The sequence below is a fragment of the Podarcis liolepis genome (assembly GCF_965112155.1).
Source record: "Podarcis liolepis genome assembly, chromosome: 7".
NCBI lineage: Eukaryota > Metazoa > Chordata > Lepidosauria > Squamata > Lacertidae > Podarcis > Podarcis liolepis.
The window spans coordinates 90559429-90579620 of record NC_139561.1 but is presented as its reverse complement, the minus strand read 5'-3'; the positions used below and the strand labels follow the sequence as shown (position 1 = coordinate 90579620).

Sequence of the window (20192 nt, the reverse complement as noted above, 5' to 3'; positions counted from 1 at the left end):
CACACAGTCTTATTCATTTGTAACAAAAAGAAGTTTACTCACACCCACACAGAGCACAGTGTGCTCCCTGAAGGCAGGTTTTAGGCTTAAAGTTACAAATACAGTAGTATCTCGGGATGCGAACAGAATCCGTTCCGGAGCCCCGTTTGCATCCTGAATAGAACGTAAGAAGCGACTGCACGTCTGCGCGTGCACAGGTCGCGTATCGCCGCTTCCGCGCGTGAAGTCATTTTGACCGTTGGCGAAACCCGGAAGTAACATGCTCCGTTACTTCTGGGTCGCAGCGGAGCATAACCCGAAAATACTTACCCTGAAGCGTATTTATCCCGAGGTATGACTGTACATAGAAATAGGTTTACCCCATATGGGAGATAACCCAGGGACAGTGGCGAAGCTAGCTGCTCGGGTGCGGCGCGCATGTCCTGCAGCTGGGGGCGGGGCAATCCGCCCATGGGGGCGGGGCGCGCTGCGTGGAGCCTCTCCGCCGCCTCCCCCTCTGCTGTAGGGCGAGGCGGAGGGCAGGCGCAAGTCCCACGCTGCCGTTTCAGGCAGCGCGGAGCCTGCAGGCACCCAAGCCACCATGTCACTCCCAGGAGAGACGCATGGCTCGGGCACACTGCAGGCCCCAGGAGTAAGTGCCAGCCCCCGCGATGTGGCGCCCAGTGCCAGCGGCGTTTTGTTACGTTTGTTGACTGAACTAAAAAGTTTCATGAGCCCAATTTATTTTTAAATTCATATTTTTGTCATATTGTCACCCCCCCAGTGATGACACCTGGGGCAGCCCGTACACCCGCACCCCCTTCCTCCCCCACTGCCCAGGGACTGCTGGCTGAGAGCAGCAGTGCAGTCTAAGTGAAGCAGGAAACAGGCAGGACGAAAAAGAAGGGAGCTGGTTTCGTGACTTGGCCTTTTACCAGGTCTGGAAAGATCCCGCCCACCTACTGCAAAGGAAAGATGCTACAGCCAGGTGTAACAGGAAGTTCAACTGGCTGGACCAACAATCCCTGCATGTCCACTCTAGCAAAACAGGTGATGTTGTACTTGGACTGCTCCAGTGGATTACACCCATCAGCCCCAGTTTGAGAGCCAGTGTGGTGTAGTGGTTAAGAGCAGTGGACTCGTAATCTGGGGAACGGGGTTCGCGTCTCCGCTCCTCCACATGCAGCTGCTGGGTGACCTTGGGCCAGTCACACTTCTGTGAAGTCTCTCAGCCCCACTCACCTCACAGAGTGTTTGTTGTGGGGGAGGAAGGGAAAGGAGAATGTTAGCTGCTTTGAGACTCCTTAAAGGGAGTGAAAGGTGGGATATCAAATCCAAACTCCTCCTCTTCTTCTTCTTCTTCTTCTTCTTCTTCTTCTTCTTTGCACAGCCGTATGATTCTGGATCTGATGGGAGGGGCAGTCCAAAGCACTTGCTGTGGCTGAACAAGTCTGAGAAAACTCAATCAGCGGTGGAATTTAGACCAGGAGAGGTTGAGCACCCCACATCTGAATGAATGAATCACCCACCCACCCAGCAGCTGGAGGGCCTTACCAATGGGTTTTTGGTTTTTCAACAACAACAACAACGACACAACAATACCCCGCCCATCTGGCTGGGTTTCCCCAGCCACTTTGGGCAGCTTCCAACACAATATTAAAATACAATAGTCTATTAAACATCAAAAGCTTCCCTAAACAGGGCTGCCTTCAGATGTCTTCTAAAAGTCTGGTAGCTGTTTTTCTCTTTGACATCTGGTGGGAGGGTGTTCCACAGGGCAGGTGCCACTACCGAGAAGGCCCTCTGCCTGGTTTCCTGTAGCTTTGCTTCTCACAATGAGGGAACCGCCAGAAGGCCCTTGGAGCTGGACCTCAGTGTCCAGGCAGAACGATGGGGGTGGAGACGCTCCTTCAAGTATACTGGACCGAGGTCGTTTAGGGCTTTCAAGGTCAGCACCAACACTTTGTATTGTGCTTGGAAACGTATTGGGAGCCAATGTAGGTCTTTCAAGACCTGTGTCATGTGGTGTCGGCGGCTGCTCCCAGTCACCAGTCTTTCTAGGATAGAAAGGTTCTTTTTAGATCAAAATCTCCACACCAGGGATGCTATATTAATGGTAAAGTTTTGAGAAATTATTGAGAGATCTGACTTATTTTGAGCAGTTCTCCCATAGCGCTGCACCACTTAGGAGCACTGAGCATTACAACTACGAATTCTCGTGGTGTCTCAAAGGCAAACAGGTTCATTATGTGTTATTTGCAATTGGCCGGTCTATGTATGCTTTGCACACAATGTGCTTCTGCAGAATGGCAATGGAACGTGTGCCAACTCTATGTCAAGTTCATGATGCGTCTAGTGATGTTTCACAACAGCAGTAATTGCTAATAAGCGATGACACAATCACCCAAACATTGCTTAGTCAATCAATAGCTGTAGTAGTACACAGGGAACCATTATTTCAATGTAAGCCTGAGGCAATAGAATCGAACATCCATAAAAATTGCAATTCAGCAGTTTGATGCTGGAGTCTCTTCCGGGAAATCAAGAACTGCCACGCTGAGGTCAGCAACAGAGGGTTGTCCTGGGAGGAGGCAAGGTTTGTCAGATACTGCCATTTCCGATGTCAGATTTGTGTGCATTTATTCTGTTGTGCGAGAGACGCGGGTGGCGCTGTGGGTTAAACCACAGAGCCTAGGACTTGCCGATCAGAAGGTCGGTGGTTCAAATCCCCGCGACGGGGTGAGCTCCTGTTGCTCGGTCCCTGCTCCTGCCAACCTAGCAGTTCAAAAGCACATCAAAGAGCAAGTAGAGGTACCGCTCCAGCGGGAAGGTAAACGGCGTTTCCATGCGCTGCTCTGGTTCGCCAGAAGCGGCTTAGTCATGCTGGCCACATGACACGGAAGCTGTACGCCGGCTCCCTCGGCCAGTAAAGTGAGATGAGCGCCACAACCCCAGAGTCGGCCACGACTGGACCTAACGGTCAGGGGTCCCTTTCCCTTTATTCTGTTGTGCAAAGACTGGCCTGCTGGCCCTAAGCAGAATACAGAATAGAAGCCCTGCGCTAGAAAGCCCTGAGCTAGAAAAAAAAGGGAATTTGGAATGTCCTTTATGCATCTTAGACTGGGTGAAGGGTCCTTGGAATGCTCAGGAGGTGGCAGATTTTCCTTCCTTGGAGGTTTTCAAAGAGAGGATGGACGGCTACCTGTCAGGGACTCTTTAGCTGTGGTGGGGAAGATTCAGAGATTTGGCCCAAGCACCCCTTTACGACCTGGAACCTACAGCTACAGACCACAGCTCTCCTGATAACAAAGACTTTAAAACAGGGAGAGAGCAGGACCCTATCTCCCCCACTGGTGGCACTGCACCAAGGTTAAGAAAGTCTGGCTACTAGTTTTCAAAGAAACCAGGAAGATCATTGGAAAGGAAGTTTCTCCTATAACCGCCACCCACCCTTTAAAATCTGTTTAATGGGGAGCTTAAAGGGTTGATTTCCCATTTTCTTACCGCAGCCGGAGCCATTATAGCTCGTTTCCGGAAACCTCTGAAGCAGGTGGACCTGGCTGCTTTGTGCTCTAAAGGATGGGAGACGCCCCTGTTAGAAAAGTTAACACACCAGAGAACAGAGCAAGAAAAAGAAAAAGAAAATAATTTTCTTCTAGTTTGGTATGGATTTATTGCTCATGTTAACGACAAAAGGCATGGACAAGAAACCCCGGCCGAATGCAAATGGGCATGGTTAATTCCGTAAGAATTCACGGTCAAACCTTGTGGTAGTTTTGTAGCTACACAATGCTTAGTTTTAGTCCTTTTGCTTTATGCTCTCCCCCCCCCCCACCTGATGGAGAAAGTCCTTTGTGCTCATTTGAACCCTTCGTGATTTCCCCACTCTCTTTGTGGGGTGATCCCATTACTCTCTTCTGTATTTCGTTGGCTTGGTTTTAAAAATCCTTCAATAAAAAATATTTATTTAAAAAAATGGGGAGGGCGGGAAGGAAAAGGAGGTAAATCTCTGAAGCAGGAACCCCCACCCTTTCCAAACAAAGGGCATGTGTGGGAAATGTCTGTGAGGGGGTGCCAGACGAACGAGTCCTGGGGGAGAGGGAGGGAGCAGAGCATGCCCTTTTGCCAGTTCCGGATTAGAAGGCCCGCGATTTAGCCCTTTAAACCTCTCCCTTTGGGGCTCCCAGGCAACGACAGAGCCTAGAAGGCGAACCCCCCAAAATCCACCATGTCTAAGTCCTGCTCCATCCCGTCGTAATCCAGGGGTGCCTCGTACTGCGGTTCGGAATCACAGGCCGACGGGTGGTAGCCCAGCTCCTTGAAGTCCGGCGGGTGGGGGTCTGCAGGGGGTTCGGCTGTGGATGAGCTGACCATGTGACCCATGCTGGGACCAGCGGCGGCGCCCCCCACCAGGAGGCAGGCGGCCTTCACCCCTGTGTTGGGGGGCTTGGGGCCGTGGCGGAGGCAGTGCGGGGAGCAGGTTTCGTGGCACAGGCTGGACCTGGGAACTGGAGAGAGAAGCAAAGGGCAAGGGGGGGGGTGAGAGGGGATAACCAGCCTCATATAGCCATCATGCTTGAGTCTAGTTAGCACATGAAGGGGTTAACGCCATAGAGTAACCTGTCCTGCCAGGCTTTGCCTATGTCACTTCCTCTCACCTTGGGAGGAAATGGGCAACGAAGCCTTTTGTTGTACTCAGCCTACATGTGGATTTGGCATGTGAGGAGCTCTGACCTGCTCCCTCCAGCTGCATGGCTTTAACCAGCCTCTTTCGTTCCAGACAAGGATGGAGTCTGAAACTCCAGCCTTTTCCTCCTATCCTGATAGTTTAGCAACTTTTACCGTTTTGTTACCAACTAACGTTTTATTATGGAAGACAGGAGTGCCTGGCGTGCTCTGGTCCATGGGGTCACGAAGAGTTGGACATGACTAAACGACTAAACAACAACAACAACAACAAATGTTTTATTGCCTGTGCAACTTTTTATGACTGCTGTACGGAAAATCACATGAATCTGACCTTTGAAGAGTTTGGTAAGTAAACCGTTTCATAGCTGACCAAATGTGTGGTCTATTCACGTGCTAGGGAATACTTCGGGGTTCACTAGAAAACACATCTTTTTAAAGGTTTTGCAGCCAAAGTTCCATGCTTTCCTATGCTGCCTATTTTGTGATTGTTAAATCTCTGGAGAGGTTCTCTCACCAAAGATTACTTGCCCCAGACCTGGGCCTTGGCATCTGCAAGGAGACTGTGAGACCCAGGAAAGAGGATTGGAGGAGAGTTAGCCTAGCTGGGCAGTTGTGGTGGATGGTTGTTGTGGTAGCACCCGGAAGGCTATACAGCCTGCCTACCAATGGGAAACCCCCGAGCAGGATCCAAGCACGAGAGCCCTCTCCCCTTCTGTGGTTTCCAGTGTGATAGGAATTTTAAAGTCTTGGATATATAATAAATGTTCATAAATGTACCAACCAAGCACGTACATAGGTCAGCACAGGAAGACCGACCTGATACCATTTTTGATTCCCAAACTGACCAAATGTTTCCTCTGCAAGGTCAAAGGAAAATGGAAACGCCTCCCTATTGTCTTTTCCTTCACAAATCCTGTCTTAAGGGTATGTCTATGTTTGAATAGGGTGAGCCTGTGACCTGGCTCAGGAACTAAGTATTTAGCATTACAAAAGACTGGCCAGGCTCCCCAGGGTATCCAATCAAGTGAGCATTAACAGGTAACCTGCCAGGCAGGAGGTAAATAATGCACTCAGATTTCTGCTGTAGACCACCTCTTCTGTGATGTAGGTATGATGTTTGTGGGGGTGGTGGTCTTGGGTTACACCCCTTCTGTGATGTATGTATGATGTTTCTGGGGGTGGTCTTGATCTACAGGGTGGCAATTTCAAAAGTCTTTATAAGGCCTTGCGCGCCATTGTTCTGGGTTCCTCCTCCTTTCCTGCGTATGAGGGGAGCACCCTGTTGTAACAGATCAATAAAGATCAGGCTTACTAGCTGCTTTGCTTCTCAATATTCTCTGGTTGGCCTCTGTTATTTTCTCCGACCGATGGAGAACCTGCAAAGGACTCTATAAGGGCTCTTGGATACCCCATAAGGGAAAAAGGGCAGATTTTTGTTTACAACACCAGCAACTGGGATTCAGAAGCACTGCTGCCCTCCAACTGTGCAGGGCAGAGCACAGCCATTGATAGTCTTCTCCTCCATTAATTTGTCTTAATCCTCTTTTAAAGCCTTCTGGTTTGGTAGCCATCACTGCTTCCTGCGGTAGCCAGTTCCACAAGGAATTGGAGATACGGCTGGGCTGGCTGGGACATGTTGTCCCAAACATCTGGAAGGCACCAGTTTGGGGAATGTAAAGCAAACCGGCTTCCTCTGTGCTCATTATGGTTGCCACCCCTCCAGCTAATCCCGTCTGATTGGCATCTCTCTTGCCCTGACCCAAGAGGGGATGTTAGAATTCCTGCTCCGTGATTGCAGTCATGGGATTGTTGACTTTCACATGATGGTATGTTTTGACTCCACCGAGTGGGAAGTGAGGGAGACAGGATGTTTGTGTTACTGTGTTCCGTGAAGTGGGACTATTGTCCTTTGTTCTTTTCCTCTTTTCTGTCTGATGCTGGAGAGAGAGGGAGCCGTGTTGCAGTGCTCCGTGTGTGTTTATATGTAAATAAAGTAGATTAGCCAAAATGCTGAGTTTCTGAGGTCTGTCACGCGAACTGCGAAGACTCTGCGGATCCCTAAGTGTGCCGGTGTCTGTTGGCATCAGTCGCTGTGATGTTCAGGCTGAAGAAAGCTTATGAAGCTCCCGAACGATTGACCAGGAGGGAGCGAACATGGCAGTTGGGCATGTGTCTCTACCAGGGTCCTACTTGAGAGTAGGCTGAGCTCCTGACAGGGATGCCCATATGTGGCCCACTGGTGCCCCACACAACCCCTGGAACCGCTACCTTCTCGTCTCTCCGTGCTGGGGCTGGGAGACCCGCTGTCCCCAGCACCTTTCCAGAAGCGTTTTCTCACCGGCGAGTTGATGTGGAGCTTGCAGCTGGAGGGAGATCCCTGGGAGAAGCTCTGCAGAAAGAAGCCGAGAATCATAGTCATCACAGAGAGTCATCTAGATCATGGGTAGGCAAACTAAGGCCCAGGGGCCGGATCTGGCCCAATCGCCGTCTAAATCCATGTTTTTACATGAGTAGAATGTGCCCTTTTATTTAAAATGCATCTCTGGGTTATTTGTGGGGCATCGGAATGCGTTCATTTTTTTCCCTTCCAAAATATAGTCCAGCTATATATTTTGTGAATATATAGAATCAGCAAGACTTAACAGCAGTAGTAAGAGGCCAGTCAGACCAAAAACTGATAGAGGAGTGGACTCTTGGATGCCCCATAAAGGAAAAGGGCAATTTTTGTTTACAACAGTTTCCATTTCAAATCCTCACCTCTTTGACTTTTCTCAAGACGTTGAGCCACTGTCTGCAGGAAAAAAGGAAAACAGGATTTTGTGTTATGGATGCCGTTGTGCCTCATCACGTACTCTGCCCCTGCAAGCATCACTCCGTTGACCCATCTGGCATCTTACGGTGCTGTAACTGCCTTGGCCTAAGGGTCAGAGTGTTGGACCAGGACCTGGCAGAGACCAGGGTTCAAATTCCCCCACTCAGGGCTTATCCACACTTGATCTTTCAAGGCAGTCTGAGCTTTGAAGCTCAGTGTCAAAGCAGCCCCCCCCTTTTTTTGTTCTGGAACTTTCCTTGCGGTAATCTGCTCTTTAAAGCAGGCCAATGGCCAGCGGTGGAAAACCCAAATTGACATTTGCTCCGGTTGAGTGCGAAAGTGCAGGTTTTCATGGGGAAAGTTCTGGGGCAAAGCCAAGCAAATCAGACATACAGTGGTACCTCTGTTTACGAACTTAATCCGTTCCGGAAGTCCATTCTTAAACTGAAACCGTTCTTAAACCGAGCCACGCTTTCCCTAATGAGGCCTCCTGCCGCCAGTGCCCTTCCATCGTTCGGATTTCGTTCTTAGACCGAGGTAAAGTTCTCAAACCGGGACACTACTTCCGGTTTTGTGGAGTTTGTAAACCGAATCGTTCGTAAACAGGGCTGTTCTTAAACCGAGGTACCACTGTATATCCAAGCTAGAGCCTGGATAGCTCAGTTGGCTAGAGTGTGGCGCCGATAACGCCAAGGTTGCAGGTTCGAAGCGGCTTAGTCCTGCCTTGTGGGGGGTTGGAATGGATGATCCTTAAGGTCCTTTCCATCTCAACAAACAGTTTTATGATCCTATGTCGCTTTTAAGCGCACACATGTGCCTGGGGCAAAAAGTCAGAGTGGTGAGCCCTCAGCCATTTTTTATATTGGCTGCATATGAAAATCAAGTTTTGATGTGAAAATGTCAGCAACATTGGTATGAATAAAATGCTTCTAGGCTCTGTGCCAACTTTACACCATGTATTTCACTACTATTTAAAACTGTCCTCCATATTTGTGATATAATAATAATAATAATAATAATAATAATAATAATAATAATAAATTGCATAAAGGTGCAACGATAAGTAAAGGTAAGGGGACCCCTGACCATTAGGTCCATTCGTGGCCGACTCTGGGGTTGTGGCGCTCATCTCGCTTTACTGGCCGAGGGAGCTGGTGTCCAGCTTCCGGGTCATGTGGCCAGCATGACTAAGCCGCTTCTGGCGAACCAAAGCAGCACATGGAAATGCCGTTTACCTTTCTGCTGGAATGGTACCTCTGTGGTTTAACCCACAGCTCCATCCACGTCCCACTGGTTTGCTGAATGCATTCCTCCTTTTATCCTGTTTTATCTACCCCAGAATGTATGCATGCTCCAGTAGGAAATAGTTTCTTTGTAGTTAAAAGACTTTCTTCTGATCTGATTTTGTCTCACGTGGGGTTTTTGAAATGCTCAGAGGAAATCTGATTGGTTCTTAAGAACACTGTGTAAAAAATTCTTTGGTGAATAAAACGACCTGGGCCGAGGAATGGAGAGGATGGTTATTATTGGCACCCCTCCCAGCGTCTTGCTGGTCAAGCCTTGTGTGTATTTTATTAATCAGAGTCCAATCCTTCCTTGCTTTGGGAACGCTACAGCTAAGTCACACGCAACACCATTATGCAATTGCATGGTGTGCAACAATGCTAGGAATGTTGGAAATCGCCTCCGCAAGTTGTAGTGACGACAACCAACTTGAATGGCTTTGAAAGGGGACTGGATGAATTTGCGGAGGCCCCTCATGCAGCCACAGTTCCCAGCACCCGTCATGAACTACAGAAGGAGGGCAGACCCACCTGCACACTTGGCCGTCAGGGGCGAGGAAGAGGAGGAACTTGCCATCGCGGAGACTCAGCCCCAGGCAGCTGTCTGTCTGGGCCCCCAGAGGAAGGCGCGGCAGGTCGCAGATCTCGCTGCCCTCCAGGATGGCCTCGCAGCTGCTGCCCAGGGAGATGCCCAGCTCGGCCGGGGAGTCGGCATCTGGGCAGATGAGCAGGCTGCCGTCCAGCGAAACGACAAGGAACTTCTCCTTCCACTGCTTGAAAAGGAAGCCTCCTGCAAAGGACTACTTGAGGTCAAGGTTGGCAAGGAGATAGACGTCAGAAGCGTGAGAGCATTTGTTTTGGTTCAAGGCCAAGGAATCTCAGCCGACTAGCTTCGAGGGCGGAAGGTGTGACTCGCAGGCAGATATGAGCCCCAGGACCTTTCCATTGGCAACCCAATTTGGTTATAATAATAATATAATATAATAATTATTATTTATACCCCGCCCATCGGGCTGGGCTTCCCCAGCCACTCTGAGCGGCTTCTAACAAAATATTAAAATAAAGTAATGCATCAAACATTAAAAGCTTCCCTAAACAGGTCTGCCTTCAGATGTCTTCTAAAAGTCTGGTAGTTGTTTTTCTCTTTGACATCTGGAGGGAGGGCGTTCCACAGGGCGGGTGCCACCACCGAGAAGGCCCTCTGCCTGGTTCCCTGTAACTTGGCTTCTTGCAGTGAGGGAACCACCAGAAGGCCCTCGGAGTTGGACCTCAGTGTCCAGGCAGAACGATGGGGGTGGAGACGCTCCTTCAGGTATACAGGACCGAGGCCGTTTAGGGCTTTAAAGGTCAGCACCAACACTTTGAATTGTGCTCGGAAACGTACTGGGAGCCAATGCAGATCTCTCAGGACTGGTGTGATGTGGTCTCGGCGGCCACTTCCAGTCCCCAGTCTAGCTGCTGCATTCTGGATTAATTGCAGTTTCCGGGTCACCTTCAAAGGTAGCCCCACTACAGCGCATGGCAGTAGTCCAAGCGGGAGATAACCAGAGCATACACCACTCTGGCAAGACAGTCTGTGGGCAGGGAGGGTCTCATCCTGCGTACCAGATGCAGCTGGTAAACAGCTGCCCTGGACACAGAACTGACCTGCGCCTCCATGGACAGCTGTGAGTCCAGAATGACTCCCAGGCTGCACACCTGCTCCTTCAGGGGTACAGTTACCCCATTCAGGACCAGGGAGTCCCCCCCACCCGCCCACCTCCTGTCCCCCAAAAAGAGTACTTCTGTCTTGTCAGGATTCAACCTCAGTCTTATAGAATGGTAGGGTTCTATAACACCCTTGCCTCTTGGGGACTAGCAACTTCCTCTGCTCCCTTTTGGACGGAAGTGGGGATTATGCCTTCTTGCCCTCTCCTCCGCTGTTCATCAGGCTCTCTCATTACTGAGTGGACGGATGGCTCGTTTATCCCAGAGAGTAATTTGCTACTAAGGAGATTCCGTTTCCATCAATCTGTCGCAGGCCGACGACGGGACAAACATCATGCACAGCAACAAACAGATTAAAACAATGATTAAATTCTCTCGTGGGCGCTTTGGGATTAGGATTCAATCAAATGCTAGCGGCAATAATCCCAAAAGGCCGGGGGGGGGGGGGAGAGAATGCAGTTTCATACCCTGCAACATTTATCCGACGAAAATAGGGATGTCCGATTCCATACTACTACTACTACAACAACAAATAATTTTATTATATATACTCCGCCCATCTGACTAGGTTGCCCCAGCCGCTCTGGATGGCTTGCAACATATATAAAAACATAATAAAACATTAAGCATTAAACAAAACCAGAGCTGCCTTCAGATGTCATTTAAAAGTTGTATAGACATGTTGTTGTTTAGTCGTTTAGTCGTGTCCGACTCTATAGACATACCCAAGGACAAAAGGAATATATTTTTGTATATAACCGCAGCCGCAAGAATACTTATGGCAAAATACTGGAAAACAGAAAAAGTACCACAAATGATTTGTGAGTTTGCCGAGATGGCAAAAATGACTCCATCAATCATGGGCTGCTCCAATCAAAAATTCTATACAGATTGGGAATGTATAGGTGAATACATGAAGAAATATGGGGTTAAAGCAGAACTCTTAATAGGCAATTGTGTAAGGATGAAAGAAGTAATTATAATTTATAAGTTTTCATGTTATTTTATTTTGTTAAAGCAACTAGATAAAATATTATGTTGGGAAGATCTCACACAGGTGAAGGGAAGCAGTGGGGAGGAGGGGTTAGGTTGAATTTGGGAAATAAAATAATATATGGGACGGCAAAGGATATAATAGATTCTTACAGAATAGTAATATATTGTAACCAGAATAGAAGTTCAAAAGGGGAAGTAAATGTATTTTTAGTATTTTCACTATTGTAATAGTTATTACAATGTTCAGGGAAGTTTTTAATATTTAACGCTGTACTTTTTTTAACACTTGATTGGGAGCCGCCCAGAGTGACTGGGGAGACTCAGCCAGATGGGCGGGGTATAAATAATAAATTATTATTGTATTATTATTATTATTATTATTATTATTATTATTATTATTATTATTATTATTATAGTATTATTATTTCTGATTGGTAGAAGGCCATGTTAACTCAGACTTCTTTGTTTTGCTGTCTGTATAATTTTCTTCCAGTAGTGATGTATGGAAGTGAGAGCTGGACCATAAAGGCGGCTGACTGCTGAAGAATTGATGCTTTTGAATTCTGGTGCTGCAGGAGACTCTTGAGAGTCCCATGGGCTGCAAGAAGATCAAACCTCTCCATTCTAAAGGAAATCAGCCCTGAGTGCTCACTGGAAGGACAGATCCTGAAGCTGAGGCTCCAAGACTTTGGCCACCTCAGGAGAAGAGAAGACTCTGATATTGGGAAAGATGGAGGGCCCAAGGAGAAGGGGAGGACAGAGGACAAGATGGTGGTGTTGGCTTTTTGCAGTATGGTAGCGCTGCAGAGAGCTTGCTGGGGAGATCATGCATTAAAAAGAAAGGACTCAAAAATAACTTAAAGAAGGTTTTACTAAGAAAAACAAAAACTCCATTAACACTAAATATATTAACAAACAAACATGACCCAACCACCAACCCATTCCCCAGGGTAATGGGAGAGCTAGGTGCTGCTCCTTATATACTCTACCCAGATGCTGACACACCTTAATCAAATACAACTCAGCAGCACCTGCTATGTTACACAGCTGTAAAGCTGGGTCTCGTTATCTTGCTCTGGCCCTTGCTCTGGCCCCTTAAAGACATACACATGGAGTGGAACAATGATGAACCTTTACATTTAAAGAAACCATTCAACATTTCCCCTGCGGTTCATCATTGTGGAACAAAAACATAAAACATACTTTGTACATGTTTTTCATGTGTAACCTTTGGAAGTGCTTCTTGTAAACTGCAACCTATAATGTTTGGTATGTTTAAGGTACATTACCACTCTCTTAAGAGCAGAGAAACATTGTGTAGTGGGCTTTTCTACATTGTGATGCATCTTTTAACAAAAGCTTAACTGCTTCATATTTTACACTTGGTGAATAACACAAATCATAATCTTCGCCTGGAATTTGTTGAAAGCCCCTAGCAACTAGTCTTGCCTTGTACCTTACAACTTCATTTTTGTCATTCATTTTAACTCTATAAACCCATTTTGAATCAATAAGTCTCATATCTGGGGTTTGTGGTACAAGAGACCAAGTGTTATGCTCTTTTAAAGAAGCTATCTCAGAGTTCATAGCTTTATACCAATTTACAGCTTGGTGCTTAGGTAAATTCTGAACATCATTGTAGCTTTTTGGCTCAAAAACCGCCTTATTGGCATACACAGTATTAAAATGTTCATCTGCGAAACGTTGTGGCTTCTGCCTCTTTCTATCTGAACGTCTCAGTCCAGAAGGAGAGTCAGACTCCTCAGACTTAATGGGACTGAGTGAACTACTAGTTTCAGGTTGTAAATCATCATTGTCAGACTGAAGAGGTGCCTGTAGGCTAAGCTCACGGTCAGAAAACTCAAGAGAATCTAACCTCCCCTCAGGTGCCTGTGACTTTAAGTCAAACAAATTATCAGATTCAACAGGCTTTTTGTCTTTTTCTATTAATTCAGAATCACCATTTCCTCCTGCTGCTGCTGCTGCTTCCTCTTCTTCCTCAGTATCATTTCTACCATCAGTATCTTGGAAAACAGCAACCCCATTCCAATTTACAGTTTGTATCATGCTTCTGGTAATATGAAATTTGCCAGTTGCTGGTATGTAAATTCTGTACGCCCCCTGCTGGTAGCCCATTAATTTTCCCTGAACACTACGTTCACCCAATTTCTGCTTAGCAGGATAATGCATAATTACATCTGAACCCCAAATACGTAGGTATTTCAGATTAGGGCGTTTTTTTAAACAACTTCTCATAGGGGGTGACATCTAAACCAGAATGATAACTGCGATTTCTAACATAACAAAAAGCATGGAGTGCTTCAGCCCAAAAGACTTTGGGCAGATTAGCATCGTGCAGATAAGTTTTAACCCCTGCCTGCAGGTCACGCTGCACAACTTCAACAAGCCCATTTTGCCAGGGACTTCGGGGGCAAGATAACTCATGAGTAGTCCCCTGCGCTTCCAGGAATTTCTCAAAATCCTCAGAAACAAATTCCCCGCCCCGGTCAGAAAACAGGTTCTTAATTGGTTTGTTAAAGTGCGTTTTTACCCAGTTGCAAAAAACCTTGTACTTCTCAAATGCTTGGGACTTCTCAGCTATTGCATAAGTCCAACAATATCTACTATACTGGTCTATGAGAGTAAGCCAGTACTTAGAACCTCCTAATGATGGTGGGAGTGGCCCAACTAAATCACAATGTACACGCTCAAATGGCTCAGTTACTTTCCTATCTGAGCACCTACCCTTGCGTGCAACCTTAATCTTATTCTTGCAACAGGATAGACATTGCATAAAGAATTTGCATGGTTTTAAGTTGAGGCCATTGACAATATTCTTTGTCTTAATTACATCAGCAAAATTCAGGTGTCCCAGAATTCTGTGCGCCACGTGGATACACCCAGAATGTGGCCTTACATTCCTCAACCCCTGGCTTGACTGTGCTGCTCTGCAATTTATAGACGATTGTGAGTAGGTGTGAAAATACAGTCTATATAAACCATCAGATTCCCGGGCATACAATAGACGTTTGTTCCCCTCGAAAAACTCACACATAGACTTTAAGAAACGCACAGTTATGCCTTGACGGGCAAAGCACCTTACTGACAATAAATTGTCCACTGACGGGCAGTAAATGCAGTTCGCTATTGTAATGTTTAAAGAGTCAAGTTTAACGGTACCCCTGCCAAGTGACTGCAAGACTTGTGAATTGGCTAAATGTACATTACCAATTTCCTCTTCGAAAGAAATAAACAAGCTTCGATCATTGCAGACGTGCTGAGATGCTCCTGAGTCGATAACAAAAGACTTCCACTTGGCACCTTTAGGTCTTTTACGATCTGTTGTCCGAGCATGAAAAGCTCGCGGCTCGTTTCTGTCTCTACTATATGATGCCGGCTGCTGGGCTGACGACCGTGATTGACGAACAGAAACAGGCTTGGGAGTACTTTGCTTTCTTTTGGCTCTGCAGTCCCTTGCAAAATGTCCTTGCTTATTGCAGAACCAACAACGCTTTGCAGCTTTAAATGCAGTTGTATCACCACAGGTTTGCATATGGCGTTCCTCATTCTTTCTGGAAACAGGAGTGCTTATGGCACAAGCCTCCCTTCTATCCAACTCGCCCATTAATCTTGCCGTTACCCCTTCCACAGTTAATTGTGCTGGTGGAACAGCAGATATCTGGCTAGCTATACCATCAAAGTCCTCATTAAGGGAACAAAGGATGATAAAAACATACTGAATATCAGGTATCTCCATGTCCCTTCGAATTAACTCGCCGCGTATTGCCTCCAGACGTCTCAAGTGTGCTGCCAAATCACCACCAGGCTGCAACTTTGTCTGGTACAACTGCTTGAAAAACGTCAATGCAGACGCTGACTCTTTTCTAACATGCACTGCTGCAAGACTGTCCCACATTTCTTTGGCAGTTTTCTTATTTCTTATATAGACTACTTGCTGGTCGCTGACTGCCAAATTAATTATCGCCCTGGCTTTTGCATCTCCTTTCGACCAAGCATTAGTTACAGGGTCAGGAGGGTCATCAGTTACATAGGTCCATACTTCTCTAGAGGTCAAAAGCGCCTCCACCCGAAAAGACCATAAACTATAGTTCTCATCTGTTAGCTGTGGGAAGACCAGAGCCTTCTCAGCTTCAGGAACCCGGTCAACCATTCTGGAACTCTTCCAGACCCACAAAAACTACGCTAACAGGAGAAGGAGTTTTCAAACCTTTCTCAGAGTCCAAAAATATGCAGTCATCCACTCAGCAGCTGGGCCCATAACCAAAGATGTTGGCTTTTTGCAGTATGGTAGCGCTGCAGAGAGCTTGCTGGGGAGATCATGCATTAAAAAGAAAGGACTCAAAAATAACTTAAAGAAGGTTTTACTAAGAAAAACAAAAACTCCATTAACACTAAATATATTAACAAACAAACATGACCCAACCACCAACCCATTCCCCAGGGTAATGGGAGAGCTAGGTGCTGCTCCTTATATACTCTACCCAGATGCTGACACACCTTAATCAAATACAACTCAGCAGCACCTGCTATGTTACACAGCTGTAAAGCTGGGTCTCGTTATCTTGCTCTGGCCCTTGCTCTGGCCCCTTAAAGACATACACATGGAGTGGAACAATGATGAACCTTTACATTTAAAGAAACCATTCAACAGGTGGGACAGTGTTCTCAAAGCTACCAGCATGAGTTTGACCAAACTGCGGGAGGCAGTGGAAGACAGGAGTGCCTGGCGTGCTCTGGTCCAGGGGGATATCATAGAACGATAAAAAGCTTTGTTATTTCCTTTTGCAGGCCAGGAAGATTACCCAGCTGACCAGAGGAGCTGGGGCAACTCAGTCATATGGGCCGAGTACAAATAAGAAAATTATTATTGTTATTACTGTGCTAAATTTGGGCCTGGGGTACCCTCATCATCAGGGTTTGGGGTGAGCTGATCCTTTTGCACAGCTGGGAGATCTGGTGCTTTGGGTTTAATCAACTAAATTATGCAATTAATTAATTAAAGCTCTAGGAGCAGATTTTTTAAAAATGTAATTTAAAAGCATCCTGATTGACCTAGAAAGTTGTGTTTTTTTCTCCTGCTTGGTGAGAAAAACTCTTTGTGTTCATCTCCCCAAAATCCTCCCTATGAGAAATGGGACACACAACAAGGGCAGAATCAGCCAGTTGCATCCCTTGCCTGGTGGAAGAAGATGCAAGACTGGTGGGATTATAAACCAATGGTAGGGGTTTATTTATTTGTGCTGGGGCTCAATCCTGGCACCTGCTTCCACTCCAGTAGCAGGAATGAGCCCTGGAATGTATGAAAGAGGAGCCGTCCCTGCCTCTGAGCAGGTACAGAGTGTAAATCGCTCTCACTGAGGATGAGAGGGAGCGTTCACTGCTTTCTAGAAATTGCCACAATGCAAAATTAGCCCCCCTGTTGGGTGGAAGCTGCCTAGCTGTGGAATTTTTAAAATAAAGATGAAATAACCCACAAAGTGTGGCTGACAGAAATTCAACAGACACAGCTCATCACTATAACCATTCTGCTCCCCCCCTCAAGGCTGAAGGCATCCTCCACCTGTTGAATTTCTGCCTGCATAGCTGCTGGCACAACACTGACTTATTTACACTTAGCCAGGACTTTAGGAATCCCTGGAGTCTGGGAATCTCAAACGGCAGATTCAAAGGGAAGGGATCTCTTCTTCTTAATCTCAGTTCTAATTCTGAATATTCCCCAAACGCTAAATCAACAAACCTACTTCCAGGGCTGAGCCAGAGAACAAGTCTCCTCCAGGGCTGAATCCCATCGCCTCATTGTTCCTTTGCTTGCTTGCTTTTGTATATTTATCTATTTAAAGAAATATCTGTATACCGCCCTCTCATGAAATATCACGGCCGGCACAACAATATACGGAACAAAACTCATTAACAGAAGTACAGAGCAAGCTTCAGAACGAACAGCTACTTGGGAACAATCACATATCTATCCTCTTCTTTCTTGCAAAACACTGCATTTAGATGTCCCCACCCTCCAAAAAACACCCCCAGCTTTGATTAGAATTGAGAAAAAGAACAACCTTTACACATTTTAAGCTGGAGATTTTTAAGCAGCCTGAGCACCTGGGCTTCTGGTTGAGAAGTCATTAACCTGTTGTTATGGAAAAGACACAATGAACTGCTAGGAAAGATGAATGGGCCCTTTGAACATGTGCAGAGCGCTGTTTTGTGCAACCCTGAGTTCCTACACAGCCGGGATTAGGGAATGAAGCAGGCATCTTCTGGGGCAGAGAGGGTGCTACTTCCAGCTACTTTTGAGTCCCACTCCCCATAACTTTTGTCCCAGCGATTTCTCCGGGCTTGCATTTGCCTTTCCATATTCCTTAATCTAGACAGCATCTTAAAAAGCAGAGACATCACTTTGCCAACAAAGGTCCATATAGTTAAAGCCATGGTTTTCCCAGTAGTGATGTATGGAAGTGAGAGCTGGACCATAAAGAAGGCTGATCGCCGAAGAATGGATGCTTTTGAATTATGGTGCTGGAGGAGACTCTTGAGAGTCCCATGGACTGCAAGAAGATCAAACCTATCCATTCTGAAGGAAATCAGCCCTGAGTGCTCACTGGAAGGACAGATCGTGAAGCTGAGGCTCCATGACTTTGGTCACCTCATGAGAAGAGAAGACTCCCTGGAAAAGACCCTGATGTTGGGAAAGATGGAGGGCACAAGGAGAAGGGGACGACAGAGGACGAGATGGTGGGACAGTGTTCTCGAAGCTACCAACATGAGTTTGACCAAACTGCGGGAGGCAGTGGAAGACAGGAGTGCCTGGCGTGCTCTGGTCCATGGGGTCGCGAAGAGTCGGACACGACTAAACAACAGCAACATCCCTTAATCTAGACAGGGACTCTGCTAGCAACTGAAAAGTCCCACCAATTTGCATACCCACACATACACGTTTATACACAAATACAGGTTTTTGAGCCAATTAAGCTGGGAAGTGGCTGTGGGTGCCTCGTGCCTAGCTGTCAACTTTCCCCTTTCCTTGCGAGGAATCCTATTCGGAATACGGGAACAAAAAAAGGGAAACGTTGACAGCTATGGCCTAGTGGTTGGAGCCAGCCCCTCACTCTCAGCCTAACCTCCCTCACAGGACTGTCGTGAGGATGAAATGGGGAGAGGGAAAAGTATGCAAGCCACCCTGAGGTCTTTTGCAAAACGCTCAGCACCCCTGCAAGCAAAAGTGGTTTCTTTCTTTAAAAAGCAATTTTTAAAAGAGGGGGTGCGGAAAGAGCAGGAGAGCTAGGCAACAGCAACAACAACATGGATTCTTGTTCCCACCCCGCCCCCCAACAAGATGCCACGGGCAGGGTGGTGAACTTCTGCCCTGATGGAGCAGAGCGCCATGGTCGTGGGGGGGGGGGGGAGTTGGGGTAACTCACCATATTTGCGGAGGTAGCCCCGATGGATCCCTGTGGGGATCTCCGTGGCGCTGTTCATCCCGCCGGGAGCCACCCATCAGAGGGCAGCGTGGCGAGGAGGGGGCAGGCACAGGCAGGCAGAGGCTCTGAAAACAAGCCGATGCTGCTCTGATCGTCTAATCCCCGGAGCATCCCTGAAGCAGCATCCCTCTCAGCCAATCAGAGCCCAGCTGGGAGCAGCCTCTTCACCTATCCACAGAAGGCAGGCTGTGGGTATGGAGGGCGGCCTCCCAGTTCACCCAGTCTGGCCACTGGCTGGATTCTGCCTCCGTGTGTTGGACTGGGAGAGAGCAGGGATGCTGCCTCGATACGTGTGTGGGGTGAAGGGGGAGGAGACGGAGACTTTTCTGTGGTGGCTCCTCGCTTTCGCAAGGCACCCTCACCCTCACTGAGGCACCGGGCAGGGCCATTTCTACTCCCTGCTACTGGTTCTGTGACTTTTTCCTCTTTTTCTTAACTATTTATTTGATTTATTTCCATCCTGCTTTCCTCCAAGGAGCTCAGGCGGCAAGCATGGTGACCCTGCCTCTGTTTTATCCTCACAACAACCCTGTGCGGTAGGATGTGCTAAGAGGCAGTGATGGGCCCCCAAGGGCACGCCCACTGGTGGGGTTCGAACCCTGGTCTTTCCCGGGTCCTAGTGCCAAGCTTTAAGTTTAACCACTACAACACACTGGCTTTGCCAACTTGGTTGCTGTTTTAAGGTTTGCTATTAGTTTGTATTATTATTATTATTATTATTATTATTATTATTATTATTATTATTATTATTATTATTATTCTGGCCCCCTGCCAGGGATACTTTAGCTAATATTGCAGGGGCACGTGGGTATCCCTTTCCAATTCTACAATTCCAAGGTGATGATTCCAAATAATAACAATGATAATATTAATTTTATTATTTGAACCCTGCCCATCTGGCTGAAATGCACCCCTGCAATTTCTTTTCCTTTTCTACTTCTTTCTTCAACCCAGGAATAGCTCAGTCGTGGGAGCGTGAGACTATCAACCTCGGGGTCTTGGGTTCGAGTCCCACGTTGGGCAAAAATATTCCTGCCTTGCAGGGGGTTGGACTAGATGACCCTCCAGCTGGGTCCCTTCCAGCTACGTACTGTATACGATTCTATGAATGAGTTTGCAAGATTATAAGGAGGGGCGCGGAGCGGGGTCGGGGCAGGACATGGGCAGCCTGAGGATACGGCGGGTGGTCGCTGGGCGACGCCTTCCGCCTCTCGCCTGGGAAAT

General features: G+C 47.3%; 1 protein-coding gene across 2 annotated transcripts; it reads right to left on the bottom strand.

The window, feature by feature from the left end:
* Positions 1–3311: 3311 nt before the first annotated feature.
* LOC310712899 (uncharacterized protein) lies at positions 3312–19679 on the bottom strand. 2 transcript variants are annotated; one of them, XM_083516349.1, is made up of 5 exons: positions 18909–19679; positions 9291–9553; positions 7426–7455; positions 6937–7057; positions 3312–4487 (listed from the first exon to the last, which is right to left on the bottom strand). In XM_083516349.1, the coding sequence occupies exons 1-5, from the start codon at positions 18964–18966 to the stop codon at positions 4180–4182; spliced, it is 780 nt and encodes a 259-aa protein (XP_083372475.1). In that variant the 5' UTR covers positions 18967–19679; the 3' UTR covers positions 3312–4179. The 2 variants fall into 2 exon arrangements, with proteins under 2 accessions (XP_083372475.1, XP_083372474.1); XM_083516348.1 differs by lacking the exon at positions 18909–19679 and adding an exon at positions 17547–17789 and having other exon boundaries at positions 7426–7459; positions 9295–9553.
* Between the last annotated feature and the right edge of the window lie 513 nt (positions 19680–20192).